Here is a 16,911-nt window from a genome sequence, read left to right as displayed (position 1 = left end):
AAAAAAAAAAAAACAAAAAAAACAAAACCCGTCTTTACTAAAAATACAAAAAATTAGCTGGGCGTGGTGGTGGGCGCCTGTAGTCCCAGCTACTCGGGAGGCTGAAGCAGGAGAATGGCGCTCCAGCCTGGGCGACAGAGCAAGACTCTGTCTCAGAAAAAAAAAAAGAAATTGTATAGATTTCATGTACAATTAGTTTCACTAATTTCCCATTTACCAACATTTGATTATTTCCAGGTTTTTTGTTTGTTTGTTTTTGAGACAAGGTCTTGCTCTGTTGCCCAGGCTGGAATGCAGTGGCGCCATCATGGCTCACTGCAGCCACAACATCCTGGGCTTAGGTGATCCTCTCATCTCAGCCTCCTGAATAGCTGCGACCACAGGCATTTGCCACCATGCCTGGCTAGTTTTTTTTTTTTTTTTTTTTAATTTTTTGTGGTGATGGAATCCCACTATGTTGCCCAGCCTGGTCTCAAACTCTTGGGTTCAAGTGATCCTTCCACCTTGGCCTCCCAAAGTGCTGGGATTACAGACATGAGCCACTGTGCCTGGCCCAGTTTTTTGGTATTGTGAAAAATGCTGCATGAATATCCTTTATTCATTTGACCATTGTATACCACATTGGGTCTAAAACTGTTCCTAAAATTTAGTTGAATCTAATGTCTCTGCTATTTAAGAGTTTTAAAAGAAAATAGTTTGCTGTGGGGAAAAGCATACACAAAAAAGTTAAGACTATCCTAAAGAATTCATATACTTAAGTATGTCTGAGAAAAGAGTACAAAATATATGAATGGGTAGACTATAATTTAATTATTGGATACTTAAATTTTTTTCTAGTTTTTGTTTTGTTAAACATCTTTAAATCTTTGTGAGTATTCTTAGGAAAAGTCAGTGGATCTGTTATATTCAGTAAATGGAGATTCTTAATTTGGGAGCTTCCCAGCCTCAGTATTGTTTTTAGTCACCGGAGATCCACCTGCCTCTTTAGGAATCTCAGTAATCTGTTACTATTACCGTACTGATCTCAGGTATTCCCTGTATCATTCCAGGGTGATCACAGAACTGCCCTTTAATTTTCTGTGGCAAAGCTGAAATTAAGCTGTAATGTTGAAACAGAACTTTATTAAAGTCGATTAGTAATACAAGAGAATTACAACACAGATAATCTTGTAGGTGACTGACTACATCTTCTCCACAGCACTCTTCACAGGGTGTCTGTTTAGCCATACTACACATATTGGGATCTGTTGGCCAACGTACTGAGATGAGACAGAACTGCAGGTAGACTTGACATACATTACTGAAATATCATTTTTAATGAAAGGTTTGAATTAGATATAGAAGGGAGATAAGTTATGCAAAATTTGTTTGGATAATAAGGATCTAAATCATTTTATTATTGGAGTGAACAAAAATAAATTATAATGAGTCAATTTAAAAGATCCTGTAATATACATTCTAATAAGAGAATGTTATTTAGAAAACAAAATATTCGAAGGCACAATTTTAGGTGTTTTTTATGGGGGGAGATGTGGTACATAGGACTTGGGGTATGGATAGATTTCTTACTCATCTACTAGAGCTACTAGAATGATCAGTACCTAATCTGCTCTCAAGATTGGCTAGGTGTTTGATATTTCATTGTTCCCTTTTATGTGTAAACATTTAAATATTCTTCTCCCAGGTTTGATTTTTGCCAAGCATCAGAAGGAAAGCGCCCATCTGAAAATCTTGGTCAGGTACTATTTGGGGAAAGAATTGAACCTTCACCATATAAGGTTTGTATTTAGTGTTACGTAATAATTATTTACTTACAGCTTTTGCTTTTTGTTATTTAAGAAAAGCCTGATATAACTCAGCTATCATTGCTAAGGAGGAGTTCATTTATCTTTTTCTTCTAGGAATAGTTTCTTAAAATCAAAGTTAGAAGGATCCTTCTCCTTCTCACAATGTGTCATTGATAAGTCTGTCTTAATGAACATTCATGCAACTAATGTTATGAAGATAAGACGGTGGCTTAAGGGGCAAGACTCAGACGCTCTGCCTCCTTTACAGAGGGTCCTGAAACCCACCTTCCAGTCATGAGGGGTTGTCCCAGCTGCTCTATGACTGTTTCCTTCTGTTTTCCAGCAGTATCTAGAGACACTCTCTGTTAACACGTATAATGCTTCCTGGGCTCCCGCACTGGGATTTTTAGAAGCTAACCTTTCTTTCTTTTTTTTTTTTTTTTTCAGACAGAGTCTTGCTCTGTTGCCCAGGCTGCAGTGTAGTGGTGAGATTTCAGCTCACTGCAACCTCTGCCTCCCGGGTTCAAGCAGTTCTCATGTCTCAGCTTCCCGAGTAGCTGGGACTATAGGTGCATGGCACCATATCCAGCTAATTTTTTTGTACTGTTAGTAGAGATGGGGTTCCACCGTGTTGGTCAGGCTGGTCTCAAACTCCTGAACTCAAGTGATTTGCCCACCTCGGCCTCCCAGAGTGTTGAGATTACAGATTTGAGCCAGTATGCCTGGCCTAACCTTTCTATTTTGATGATTGAAAATGTATTTGGAACATCTTTGGTACATTTTTAGAACACCAGTTAAACCAAACTAAGCACAATGTAAGGTGTTCTTTTCAACATATGTACTTCATCATCTCTCAGAATTCTTTTGCCTTTAAATCTGTTATCTTTTAAGCCTATTATCCTTCCAATTGCATAGTCCCTGTTTGTTTTATATCTATTCTCCTACTGTACAAAGAACAATGGTCTTTTGCTTTTAGAAACATTAGTTTATTATAATAATGTATTACCATATACAAAAATTAAATGATGCAGAAGAATAATAATAAACGTGCAGTTCTACTTCACAGCTTGTTATTAAAATTTCCTGAAAATTTTCGTACACCTATAAGCTTATATTAAATAGATTAGATATACTTATTTGTTTTAACATACTATATTCCACACTTTGCATTTTTCCTTTAACCCTCTACCATGGGCATCTGTCCACATGAGAATGTGTGTTCTAATGGCTCTAACTTGACTCCAGGTTTTATTCCCCAGCCCGACAGCTTCCTCTCCTGGCTTCACGTCTCTGCTATGGCTTAGACCTCATACATATCCACCTTCCCTGCTTTCTCACGAGGCACCCCTGTCTCCCTCAACATTTTATTACATGGAACATAACATTTATTATCTGTCCAGCAAATCCCTAGGCCTAGATTCGTCTCACCAACCATCTTACTCCCTCCAGCACCTGCACCTACACTGTGAAGCCCTGGAGGAAAAGAGACATCGCTGTGCAGATTTAATCCACTACAGGTTGATAGTTTTTGACTGTAAATATATCCTCTTCAAATATTCTTTTTTTCTTTTCTTTTTTTTTTTTTTTTTTTTTTGGAGACGGAGTCTCGCTCTGTCGCCAGGGCTGGAGTGCAGTAGCTTACTGCAAGCTCCGCTCTGCCTCCCGGGTTCCTGCCATTCTCCTGCCTCAGCCTCCGGAGTAGCTGGGACTACAGGCGCCCGCCACCTCGCCCGGCTAGATTTTTGTATTTTTTAGTAGAGACGGGGTTTCACCGTGTTAGCCAGGATGGTCTCGATCTCCTGACCTTGTGATCCGCCCGTCTCGGCCTCCCAAAGTGCTGGGATTACAGGCTTGAGCCACCGCGCCCGGCCTTTTCTTTTCTTTTTTAAGAGATGGAGCCTTGCTCTGTCACCCAGGCTGGAGTGACGTGGCACAATCATAGGTCACTGCAGCCTCAGACTCCTAGGCTCAAGTGATCTTCCTATCTCACTCCCCTGAGTGGCTAGGACTACAGATGCATACCACGACATCCAGCCAATTTTTAAAATTTTTCATCGAGACAAAGTCTCACTCTGTTGCCCAGGCTTGTCCTGAACTTCTGGCTTCGAGCAATCCTTCCGCCTCAGCCTCCCAAAGTGTTGGGATTATAGACATAGACGTGAACCACCACCTGATGCCTTTCAAATACTTTTTTTTTTCTTTTTTCTTTTTTTTTGAGACAGAGTCTCACTCTATTGCCCAGGCTAGGGTGCACTGGCACGATCTCAGCTCACTGCAACCTCCACCTCCTGGGTTCAAGTGATTCTCCTGCCTTAGCCTCCCAAGTAGCTGGAATTACAGGCGTGTGCCACCATGCCCAGCAAATTTTTGTATTTTTTGTAGAGATGGGGTTTTGCCATGTTGGCCAAGCTAGTCTCGAACTCCCGACCTCAGATGATCTGCCTGTCTCGACATCACAAAGTGCTGGGATTACAGGCATGAGCTACCATACCTGGCCCCCTTTCAGATATTCTAATCTGGAATTGTCTACCCTAAAATTGCCAGTAACTTTTAAAGTTTCCTAAACACAGTAGATTCGAAGGCCCTAATGGGATGAAGTCCCTGGGGAGGAAGGAACTCCTGCCCATTGAGCAGGGCAGGCATGTAACTTGTGAAACACCACCTTCCTCTTGGGATGTTTGGAAGATTACTTGGAATGGTATTGCATTCTTCTTAGAGCAGATGACTGTTTTCAGGCATGCTTATTAAATTTTACAATCTTAAATACTCCAGCAGCCTCTCAGCCCCATCTCTCTGTTTAGTTATGTCTTGGCCTTGAGAAATGATGGGTGAGAAGAACATCAGTAATGCCCTTAGAGAACTGGGAAGACAGCAGGAGTCCATAGCAGGAAACAGAAGGAAACCCAGCAAAATATTCAAACCATGGAGAAGTGTTGTCCCTTGGGGCAGACTTTGAAGACAGGTTACTCCCCTTAGTAGGACGTCATTGGGCACATTTCGGTTTCTGTGCAAGGACTGTTCCTTGCTCATACACAGGACCCTTTTGGGGGTCTAGTACTTTTCAGATTTAATCCTTTGTTGTAGAAGTTGAGGTTAAATAGAATAAAAGGAGAGCTTTAGAATGGAGAAAGATGTGCATACAACATTTTCCCTGAGTCTCATGGAATGTTTTAGGATCAATATCTGTACTAAAACAAATTCTCTAAGCCCCAAGTTTAAAGGGGCAGAGCAAGCACATTTTAAGGCCAAGGTGTAGGTCAATAGAAACATGGGACTGAGAAGATTTTTTTCCAAGCCAGCCATAAATGTATTGACTAATGTTTTTCATTTCACTATTTATTCTTTATTTTCAAGGATCTTCCTTCCTTCCTTCCTTTCTTTCTTTCTTTCTTTCTTTCTTTTTTTTTTCTTTTCTTTTCTTTTCTTTCTTTTCTTTCTTTCTTTCTTTTCTTTCATTTTGAGTCTCACTCTGTGGCCTGGGCTGGGCCACAGCTCACTGCAGCCTTGAACTCCTAGGCTCAATAAATCCTCTCACCTCAGCCTCCTGAGTGGCTGGGACTACAGGTATACCCACCATGCCCAGGTAATTTTTTTTATTTTTTGGAGAGACAGGGTCTCACTATGTTGCCCAGGCTGGTTTAGAACTCCTGGGCTCAAGCAGTCCTCCTGCCTTAGCCACCCAAAGTTCTGGGATTATAGGTGTGAGCCACTATACCCAGCTTTATCTTATTTTAGATCTGCCATAAAAACTGAGGTAACAATCAGCAACAACATAAAATTCCAGTCTGCTTTGCCATCTTTTATATTTGACTTCTGTTTAGGTCAGGAAAACAACAGTGCAAGACATTGTGTGTATTATGTGAAGCTGAAACCACATTTCAGAGGACCATAAAATCTCATCTGAGATCTAAGCACTCATATTCAGAAACTCAGTTAACATATTTGCTCAATACCTTTCATGTGCCAGGCACTGTGATGGGATACAGCAGTGAGCCAAACAGAAATCTCCGTCCTCATGGATCTTTTATGCTGATGGGGAGAAGGAGACAAAATAAGTTACCAGAATATATGTTTCAATTACTGATGAAAGAACTATTGAAAATAAATCTGGGAAGGTGTGTGGGGAATTTCTAATTTTAAATAGGCTTACTGCAAAGGTGAATTTAAAATCTTAAATTTAAAGAGCCTTACCGAGAAGGTGACATTTGAGCAAAGACCTGAAGCAAGTAAGGGAGTGAGCCATGTGAATATGAGGGGGAGGTGTTCTAGCTGAAGAAAGGCCCCGAGGTGTGCAACTTAAGCAGGCGAGCAAGATAGAGCATATTAGGCAATGAGCACAGAGAAGTAACAGGACCACATTATGGAATGACTCAGAGGCCACTGTGAGGATTGGCCTTTACATCTGAGCAAGATGGTTAGTTAACACTGGAGGGTTTTGAATAGGCTTCGATTTTACCAGGGTCACCCTGGCTGCTGTACTGAGAATGGATCATGGGGACGTGAGGGGAGAAGCCAGGAGACCAGTAGGAGGCCTTCTCCCTCATCTAGGTATGATCTGTCTCGGAGGGGTAAGGGGATGGTAAAGAGGTCAGAATCTCTAAATCTGCCTTTGTTTTGAAGGTGGCCGACAGAATTTGCCAAGGGATGGGATGTGGAGTGTGGGGTTTCTATTTTCTAAGATGGGACAGTGTGGGAAGAGGCAGGTTGGGGAATGGGGAAGAGTTAGTTTTGGATGTGGTCAGTGAGAGGTGTTTATTCGGCGTCCAAGCAGAGATGTTGAATAAACAGCCAAATACGTGCTCCTGGAGTTTGGAGGAGGGCGTCATCCTGGATATACACAGTATATAGTTGAGAATCATCCGTGTGTAGATGGTATTCACAGCCATGGAACTGAGGAGATCCCCAAGGGAGGGGTAGAGATGGAGAAGACAAAACTCGAAGAGGCGCTCTTCTGACCTGTAGCACCAGGCGCCCTGAGGGCTCCTGGTATTGTATTTTTAGTAGAAGTGGGATTTTACCATGTTGGTCAGGCTGGTCTTGAACTCCTGACCTTAAAACATCCACCCCTCTCAGCCTCCCAAAGTGCTGGAATTACAGGCATGAGGCTGAGACCCTTGGAGCACCTGGTGTTACAGGTCAGGAGGATGGCGAGAGTCTAGCAAAGGACACTGAGAAGGAGCCATTGATGAGAAAGAAGGGTAACAGGGAGATTGTGGTCCCTGGAGGCCAAGGCAAGAAAGTGTTTCCAGGAGGAGGGATTGATTGATTTGTCACTGATGGGTCAGGTGAGATGAGGACGGATGATTGACCTTGGGTTTAACCTTCAATGTGGAGGTCATTGATGAGAAAGCAGCCGTGGTAGAATAGCCAGGTGGAGAGAGAATGGAAAGGCCAGTTGCAGGTGGGCACATCTACAACTGTCTTGAGGACTTTTATTTTACTGGCAGTGAGAAAAAGAGTGGTAGCTGGAGGAGATGGCATGGTTCAAAGAGGACTGTTTTTGTTTGTTTGGAGACAGAGTCTTACTCTGTCATCCAGGCTGGAGTGCAGTGGTGCAATCTCAGCTCACCGCAGCCTCCACCTCCCAGTTCCAGTGTTTCTCTTGCCTTAGCCTCCCGAGCAGCTGGGATTACAGGTGCCTGCCACTGCACCTAGTTCATTTTTGTATTTTTAGTAGGGACAGGGTTTCGCCACGTTGGCCAGGCTGGTCTCAAACTCCCCACCTTAGGTGATCTGCCCATCTTGGCCTCCCAGAGTGCTGGGATTACAGGTGTGAGCCAAGGCACCCGCCCCAAAGAGGACTTGTGATAGATATGTGGATGGGTATGATCAGTAGATATAGGAAAAATGATGTTTTAGGAGATGGAAGGATTGCCATGGGTGTCCTTGCTCAGGCAAGAAGGGATGGGACCCAGTGTACTGGTGGAAAGGTTGGCCTCAGTGAGCTCATTGTAACTGGAGGGAAGGCAGAGACATGGGGCATGATGCTGGGAGGTAAATGTGGCAATTGCTCCTGATTCCTCAGTGAAGTAGGTAGCATGGCCACCCCACCTGTGAGTAAGGAGGGAGGCAGCAGCCAAGTAGGATCCAGGAGAGCGAATAAAGAAGGAGTGTAGAGCAGCTGCTAGGCTGCATCAGGAACCCTCTGGTCAGCTGATGGTTTGAAGTAACAAGCAGCCAGCGTGCTTACTTATGTATCTCCAGCTATTTCCAGCTGTGCTGCTATGAGTTGGATTTAACCAGGTTTGTGGTTTTAACAAGTGAGTACCAAAAAAGTGAGAGAACACAGGATGTGAGGACATCCTTGGATGTTATGAAAGATGGAGATACTGTTGAACTTGGGGTTTGAGCTTGCACAGGGGGCATGTAAGGGCACAAAAGGAGTAAGAGACAGTGAAAAGACTGTAGGATCTGTCGATTCAAGTGGCATCCAGAGCTTGTTGGAGGTGAGGAACATTTAAGCCAGTGAGTTGGAACAGTGGGAGGAGGTGCTTTGACACTAGGAAGCTTGAAATGAAGATAACGGCAGGGACTCCTGTCATTGTTAAAGGCAGGGTGGAGTGCGACCAGAGGAGGGAGTCCTTTGAAATAGGATGAAGACCAGAGTTGCTGGAGGAGAGGGCAGAGGATCAAAAGGTCATTGTTTTCAAGGATCATTTATATAAATGTTGTAATCACCAAGAATCAGGAACTAGGAGGAGTGTTGGAGTGACAGTGTGTCTGGAGCTGAGGGCCAGTGACCTGGGGTTGGTAGATGACAAGAACAGGAAGGAGTAGGGGCGGTGTGGTCTGATCATGTGGGAGTCAAAGCTAGAGGTTTCTGGAGGAGGGAGAATAGTCTGGCCCAGCGCTGGGGCCTATGAGAGAAAACAGGCACCACTGGCAAGACTCCAGTGAGGCAGCGTCCCTCAGGGACAGCCAGGTTTCCAGCAGAACAGGCACCAGTGTTCTCCTGGTGACACATGCGTTTCAGGGCATAGTGGAAGGGTTTAAGCAGTTGGGGTGGGGATCCATTTTGGGATTCAAATGTGAGAATGGAAGGATGACATGGAAATCCTGGACTTCTGGTGGTGACTAATATTCAGAGGGGTAAAGGGCATAATGGGATTATCCTTGCCAGAGCAAGGATACCCATGGCATAATGAGTCCTGCCCATTAGCCCTAATGGGCAGTGGTCCATTTTCATGCTGCTATGGAGAAATACCAAAGTGGGTAACTTGTAAAGAAAAGTGATTCAGTTGACTCACAGTTCCATATGACTGGGGAGGCCTCAGGAAAACAATCATGGCAGAAGGGGAAGCAACCATGTCCTTCTTCACATGGTGGCAGAAAAGAGAAGTGCAGAATGAAGCAGGCAAAGACCCTTGTAAAACCATCAGATCCTATGAGAACTTACTCACTATCCCAAGAACAGCATGGGGGACCACCCCCACGATCTAATCACCTCCCACAGGTCCCTCCCCCAACACATGGGGGTTACAGTTCAGATCACAGTTGGAGATGAGATTTGGGTGGGGACACCAAGCCAAACCACATCAGTCCTGATGGTCTCAGGCTGCATGGGGGAGAAGTCTTGCCAGGAGTGTGCAGCCTTATATGATTTCCCTCAGATAATGGACTTCGATATAATTTTTCTGGTATTTGCTAAAAGCTGGTGGTGAGATATGTTAACAGTAACTGTTATTTAGTGAATACCTGTTTTCATCAGTCAGCATGCTAGGTGTTTTGCACACACATTTCTGTATCTGACAGCCCTGCAAGGCAGGTCCTGCTCCCATTTTACACATAAGTTAACTGAAGCTGAGGCAGGGTTACGCAGCTTTCCCTGGTCTCCTAACAAGATGGAGCTGACCTGTACCCAGGTCTGACTCTAGATTGATAGAGCCTTTGATTTTCAGAATTATTCCAAGGAGAATTTTAAATCCTCACTGAAATAATCCAGGAAAAATTATAATCCCACGTTTTCCCAAATAGAAACAGAACAGTGCTGTGCTTGTGTTTTAAGGAGGATTTGTTTCCCTTGGGAACTAAGAATATTTAAAAATCCTTAACAAAACATAAAATACAATTCCATCCATAACCAAACATGATTTAAAATATTATAAAATTCCCAACTAAACACATGACAGAGAGAGGCCGTAGGGTGTTGTGCTGCAGAGCATTTTCTCCGGAGCTCAACTCGCTTGGCTCATATCCTGGCTGTGCCGATGCTCAGTTGTGTGACTTGGTGCTCCAGTTTTCTCCTCTGTAAAAGATGGATAAGGGTTGTTCGGAGGATTACATGAGGCTTGATATATACAAAGTACGTGGAACACAGGAAGCACTAAACAGATGTTACCTATTACTACTTTAAACGTCACCTTAGACTTGCTATTTCCTTCACAATTGAACACACAGGTTGACTCACCTAACGAAGTGAGCGCTGGATTGAGGTGTCAGATTTGCCATTTTGGTGTAATATTGTCTCTCTCTGCTTAGCTTATTTTAAGTTTGGTACCTGTGCTTCTGATTCCTTAGTATGTATACTTTTGTTTTTCTATTTTTCACTTTTTAGGAATGAATGTTTAAGGGTCATATAAGGTTTAAAATATCAACTAGTGGTACAAATACGGCTGTATTGGAAATAGCAGTGCAGACAGAATGAAAGCATTGGCTGACAGGTGGCAGCAGTGGACTGTGCTTAAACATTCACTTAGCTGCTCCACTGCACCTGCTTTAGGGATGTTAATACATACATACATACAAAGAGTGGGCTGCTTAGAAGTGAACCATGCCATTTTTTTTTAACCACCTTATGTAATAAAGTTTGAATTTATTAAAAGATACAATTACAGCTGGTTGTATAGTTGGTAAATTTCAGCCTTCTGGAATCATGTTTACCCTGATTTTAGACATCTGAATGTCACTTTTTCTTATATTATCACATGCCATCTTGTTCACTGCTGAATCTCTATCACCTGACACTTAAGGAGGGCACTTAACATCTGTTGATTATTTGAACATAAAAATTTGTCTGCTTGTTACTAGAAAGCCATCAACTCCAGAATTCCTAAGACATGACCATGGGATATTACTAGGAGAGACTAAAGTTCCATTTTTGTTCTACATGGGATTTTTTTTTCTCTTCTAGAACTAACTTACATTTAAAAGGTAAGTCGATTGATATTACCAAAAAGAACGTATCAAAGGAAAACTTGATGACAAGTCTTTAGAGAAACACAATAGGAGTAACATTTACATCTGACTGAGCTATGAGGAATTTAAAAATTTATTTATTACCAATATTAATCCACTAAGTAATTTAATGGGGCTAGCATTTTTACTCTGTTTGTGATATTGATATGAAGAACCTGGATATTTTTTCTGAATTTGCTTTCCCCTTCCTTTTAATACAGTTTACGTTTAATAAGGAGGACACCTGTAAGCTTGTTTGTACAAAAACATACCATACAGAGAAAGCTGAAGACAAACAGAAGTTAGAATTCTTGAAAAAAAGCATGTTATTGAATTATCAGCATCACTGGTAAGGCATGAATATTTTTTATTTTGGGGTTTATCCTTTCCATATGAAATCTTTGTTGCATTGACTATATAAATTACTTGATTGTGTAAAATATAGCAAATTAATTGATTTCCTTTTTTGTTACTAGTGGTCGTAGTTTGAAGTAGTGACTCTTGGTTAAAGATGACATCATTTAAAGAATTATCTTTTAACCATGTTTAGATTACTGTAATATCTGGTACTTCTTTTACTACATAGATCTGGTACATAGAGTAGTTATTTTTATTCACATATAGGCATACCTTGGGATACTGAGGCTCAGGTCCATTCCACTGCAGTAAAGCAAATATCACAATAAAGTGAGTCACATAAAGTTTTTTGGTTTCCCAGTACATATAAAAGTTATGTTTATACTACATATAGTCTATTTCAAGTCTGCAATAACATAATGTGTAAAACAACTCTATAAGTACCTTAATTAAAAATACATTATTGCTAAAAAAAAAAAAAAAAAGCTGACATAAAGACATGAAGTGAACACATGCTGTTGAAAAAATAGCACTGATAGATTTGCTCAATGCATGGATGCCACAAACCTTCAGTTTCTAAAAAACACCGTATCTGCAAAGCACAATAAAGTGAAGGGCAATAAAACGAAGTATGCCTGAATAGTGAACAGTAGCATATTATGCTTTGGGGAAAAGGGCCTGGGTCAGTCTTCTGGTGAAAGCATTGCTTTATACTTGTGGGCTATGAAAAAAATCACAGGAAAACAAAACTTAACTTTTGTTTGATAAATAGCATCAACTTCAAGTAAAACGCTTACATTTTGCTTAGCCTTTTATTTTGTAAACATGACATAACATTAACAAATTCTGTGCCAGTTTGTATCAGAATCAAAAAGCATTTGATTTTGATGCAAAAAGCATCAAAAACTGTCCTGTTTTTCCTTCCAAAGTAGTATGTACTTATTATGCAATATTCAAACATAGAATTTTTTTTTTTTTTTTTTTTGAGACGGAGTCTCACACTGTTCCCCAGGCTGGAGTGCTGTGGCGTGATCTTTTTGTATTTTTAGTAGAGATGGAGTTTTACCATGTTGGCCAAGCTGGCCTTGAACTCCTGACCTTGAGAGATCCACCCCTCTCAGCCTCCCAAAGTGCTGGAATTATAGGTGTGAGCCACTGTACCCAGTCAAACATAGAATATTTTTAAAGACTTTCAAAATCCAACATTTGAAGTATAACCATTACTATTCTTCTGAGTAATTTTGCTTGGAAATGCCTATATTCTATGGAAATGCCTATATTCTATAAACTATGGGGTCATAGTTTACATATGTTTTGCCTTTTCTAGAAAGTGTAAAATGCTTTTAGTGGCAAGCAGGAGGACTGTCTTCGTGCACTTCCTTTTGGATGTTTGTCCTGTCAGTACATTAGATCACATTGTTTGTTCACGCCAGTGAGGTTAGGAACCGTGGATCTCAGCTGAGACCTGACCAGGTCCTGTGGCCTCACATTCCCTCCTACCCCTCAGTTTTCCTCCTTCTCCACCCCACCCAACCCCCATACGCATAGAACCCTGGGTCCTGTGCACAGGCGTGACCTAGTCTCTGATGGAAAGGATTCGTTCTGCCTGGCCAGACCTGGATAACATCTACCTGAACCCCATAAGAATGAGTTCCCTGTAGGCTGCTGGGGCTCTATTGGAAGGAAGGAGACGGTGCTGTTAGAAACCTGCCTGTTATGCTTGTGTCCGCTTCTTTCTCATCTGACCCTCAGTGCAAACGGGAACTTTAAAACCTCTTTTGTCTCCCCATTTCTTTAGTTTTGGGCAAATGAAGAGCTTTCTTCCCCTAAACTACCATAGGAATACTGCTTATTTGCTAGATCAGTGCATATCAATTGCATATCAACTTGGGATATGTTTACTTTTTCATAAGTAATTGAAATATTCCTTGTTGTTTTTCTTTGTAATCTTCTAAATAATATTTAAACCTCAGTTCTTATCTTCTCATGTTAGCCCTATCCACCTACATTTACTGCAATAGCTATCAGTTTGTTGACTGAATGAAAGAATGACTTTTAAGCTATGTGGGTGATTTTTTAGCTCTTTCTTCTACCCTCTGTGCTTAGAATACTGTTTAGTGAGCCCAGCGCAGTGGCTCACACCTATAATCCCAGCACTTTGGGAGGCCGAGGTGGGCAGATCATCTGAGGCCAGGAGTTCTAGACCAGCATGGCCAACATGGTGAAACCCCATCTCTACTAAAAATACAAAAATTAGCCAGATGTGGTGACAGGCACCTGTAATCCCAGCTACTTGGGAGGCTGAGGCAGGAGAATCGCTTAAACCAAAGAATACTGTTTAGTCTTGCTGCTGAAGGTAATAGAAGCAGTTCTTCTTCAGTAGTCTCCTCACAGGAAAGTACTTAGAGATATTTTTGACTAATTTATGATGCAGTTAACAAATATTTCATTATAATGCCAAGATGCTTAATAACAAGAATAGATAAAATAGTGTACCAATTAAGAAAGCATTAGTAAAATTTACTGAATGATTTGTAATCAGTGTATCAATGGCAAACTTAAACTATTCTGCTTTAAAAAATTAACTTGGGAAAGTGCTGGTAAATAATGATTTTGCAATTGAATCAGAAAAGTTGATGATTTTAAGTGTAACACTTAAATCAGTTCAGTATACATTTGGAAAATGTTGATTCACATTGATTAATTTATTGAAACCATTATTTGAGTATATTATGTCCATGACCTATTTCAGAAAGGTTTTATTGTATAACTTGATTTTAAGCATAGACAGTAGAGTTGACACATAAAATTTATGTACCCATGGAAATTTATAGTATTCTGTTATGGAGTTTGATTGTGAATGTAGCACATTTTATTTTATACTTTGCACTAAGACATGTTGGGGAGAGCATAATCGTTTTCTAAATCATAAAGCAATATATGCCAATGAAAAAACACAAGCAGTACAAGAAAATATTAAGTAAAAGTAAGTCTTCTGTCACCCCCATTTTCATTTCTCTTCTACAGAACTAACACTATTAAATCTCATGTGGGTTTCTAATTTCCTATGCATATGGAGGTATAGAAACGGGTGTGTCCTTTTTATAATAATGCAGCTAAAATATTATTGTACTCATTATTCTACAACTTGCTCATTTAAGAAAATATTATGGACTTTTTTGAGGTCAGGTAACCTTGTAAATCTATAACCTCCTCCGTCTTTTTCATAATTTCGCAATTCACTGCATGAATCAATCATAGTTTCTCCCCCATGACATTGGAACCGTGCTCTAGTTTATTATTCTCACTATAAAGAACAGTTAATAGTTTCTTATATAAGTTGAAGAATACTTGTTATTTTTTTAATTTTTTTGTTGTTGAGACAGAATCTCGCTCTGTTGCCCAGGCTGGAGTGCAGTGGCACAATCTCCGCTCACTGCAACCTCTGCCTCCTGGGTTCAAGTGATTCTCCTGTCTCAGCGTCCTGAGTAGCTAGGACTACAGGTATCTGCCACCACGCCTGGCTAAGTTTTGTATTTTTAGTAGAGATGGGGTTTCACTATGTTGGCCAGGCTGCTCTCGAACTCCTGACCTCTTGATCTACCCACTGTGGCCTCCCAAAGTGCTGGGATTACAGGCGCGAGCCACCACTCGTGGCCATGCTTTTTAATTCTTACTTGGGGCTTTAGAACATATTTTAAAGATCTTTTTGGCTTACTCTGTCAGTAGCTGCTAAGCTACTTCATGATTCCTGAAACTATTGCTTTGATACCAGCACCAGACACTTAAAACTTTCTTCAGCTGTGCTCTTTGTGGTTTGTGATTATACTTCTTGCCTGAGTTTCCAAATCTTGATGACATTTTATTTATAAAAGTATAATTAACTAGTTCAGAGTACTTACCATTTTTTAGTATCATCAAACCACTGAACTATAGCTTATTGAATTATAAAGGGGTCTTGAAGATACTTTAATGAGTTCCAATCCCAGATCCCACCAAGTTAGCAAAGGAGAATGATGTGCTGTTTTCAGAAATTCAGAATCCTATTGAATAGTATTAATGTACTCATGTTAAAACTACATAGAAATGCCAACTCATGGACTACCTTCTTTGGGTCCCCTCCCTTTGTATGCGAGCTCTGTTTTCACTCTTAAATCTTGCAACTGCACTCTCTTCTGGTCCCTGTTTGTTATGGCTCAAGCTGAGCTTTTGCTCACAGTCCACCACTGCTGTTTGCCGCCGTTGCAGACCTGCCGCTGACTTCCATCCCTCCGGATCCGGCAGGGTGTCTGCTGTGCTCCTGATTCAGCAAGGCGCCCATTGCAGCTCCGGATCGGGCTAAAGGCTTACCATTGTTCCTGCACGGCTAAGTGCCTGGGTTCGTCCTAATTGAGCTGAACACTAGTCACTGGGTTCCACGGTTCTCTTCTGTGACCCCCGGCTTCTAATAGAGCTATAACATTCACCACATGGCCCAAGATTCCATTCCTTGGAATCTGTGAGGCCAAGAACCCCAGGTCAGAGAACATGAGGTTTGCCACCATCTTGGGAGCTCTGGGAGCGAGGACCCTCTGCTAACATTTGGTGACCATGAAGGGACCTCCAAAGCGATGGGAAACCTTCTCCCCAAGGCAAAAATGCCCCTAAGATGTATTCTGGATAATTGGGACCAATTTGACCCTCAGACGCTAAGAAAGAAATGACATATTCTTCTGCAATACCTCCTGGCCACAATATCCTCTTCAAGGGGGAGAAACCTGGCCTCCTGAGGGAAGTATAAATTATAACACCATCTTACAGCTAGACCTCTTTTGTAGAAAAGAAGGCAAATGGAGTGAAGTGCCATATGTACAAAGTTTCTTTTCACTAAGAGACAACTCGCAATTTTGTAAAAAGTGTGATTTATGCCCGACAGGAAGCCCTCAGACTCTACGTCCCTACCCCGGCGCCCTGCCCAGCTCCTTCCCCAACTACTAAGGACCCCCCTTAACCCAAACGGTCCACAAGGAGATATAGACAATGAACCAGAGAGTGCAAATGTCCCCCGATGATGCCCCTCCAAGCAGTGGGAGGAGGAGAATTCGGCCCAGCCAAAGTGCATACACCTTTTTCTCTCTCAGATTTAAAGCAAATTAAAATAGACCCAGGTAAATTCTCAGATAACCCTGATGGCTATATTGATGTTTTACAAGAGTTAGGACAATCCTTTGGTCTAACATGGAGAGATACTATGTTACTGCTAAATCAGACACTAACCCTCAATGAGAGAAGTGCTGCCATAACTGCAGCCTGAGAGTTTGGCGATCTCTGGTATCTTAGAAATAGAATGACAACAGAGGAAAGAGAATAAATTCCCCACAGGCCAGCAGGCAGTTCCCAGTGTAGACCCTCAATGGGACAGAGAATCAGAACATGGAGATTGGTGCCGCAGACATTTGCTAACTTGTGTGCTGGAAGGACTAAGTAAAACTGCGAAGAAGCCTATAAATTATTCCGTGATGTCCACTGTAAAACAGGGAAAGGAAGAAAATTCTACTGCCTTTCTGGAGAGATTAAGGGAGGCTTTGAGAAAGCATACCTCTCTGTCACCTGA

The 16,911-nt window shown here is 41.6% G+C and overlaps 1 protein-coding gene across 3 annotated transcripts in view; it reads left to right on the top strand.

Moving 5' to 3' along the window:
• TM9SF2 (transmembrane 9 superfamily member 2) overlaps window positions 1–16,911 on the top strand; it is a 75,262-nt gene that overhangs the window by 19,696 nt on the left and 38,655 nt on the right. For all 3 annotated transcript variants that reach the window (XM_023218023.2, XM_023218025.2, XM_023218024.2), the window contains exons 3-4: window positions 1,685–1,778; window positions 11,183–11,310. In XM_023218023.2, coding sequence (XP_023073791.1) covers window positions 1,685–1,778; window positions 11,183–11,310 — 222 coding nt within the window. The remainder of the gene's footprint in view (window positions 1–1,684; window positions 1,779–11,182; window positions 11,311–16,911) is intronic.

The sequence above is a fragment of the Piliocolobus tephrosceles genome, chromosome X (assembly GCF_002776525.5).
Source record: "Piliocolobus tephrosceles isolate RC106 chromosome X, ASM277652v3, whole genome shotgun sequence".
Lineage (NCBI taxonomy): Eukaryota > Metazoa > Chordata > Mammalia > Primates > Cercopithecidae > Piliocolobus > Piliocolobus tephrosceles.
This window is presented reverse-complemented; position numbering and strand designations above follow the sequence as displayed.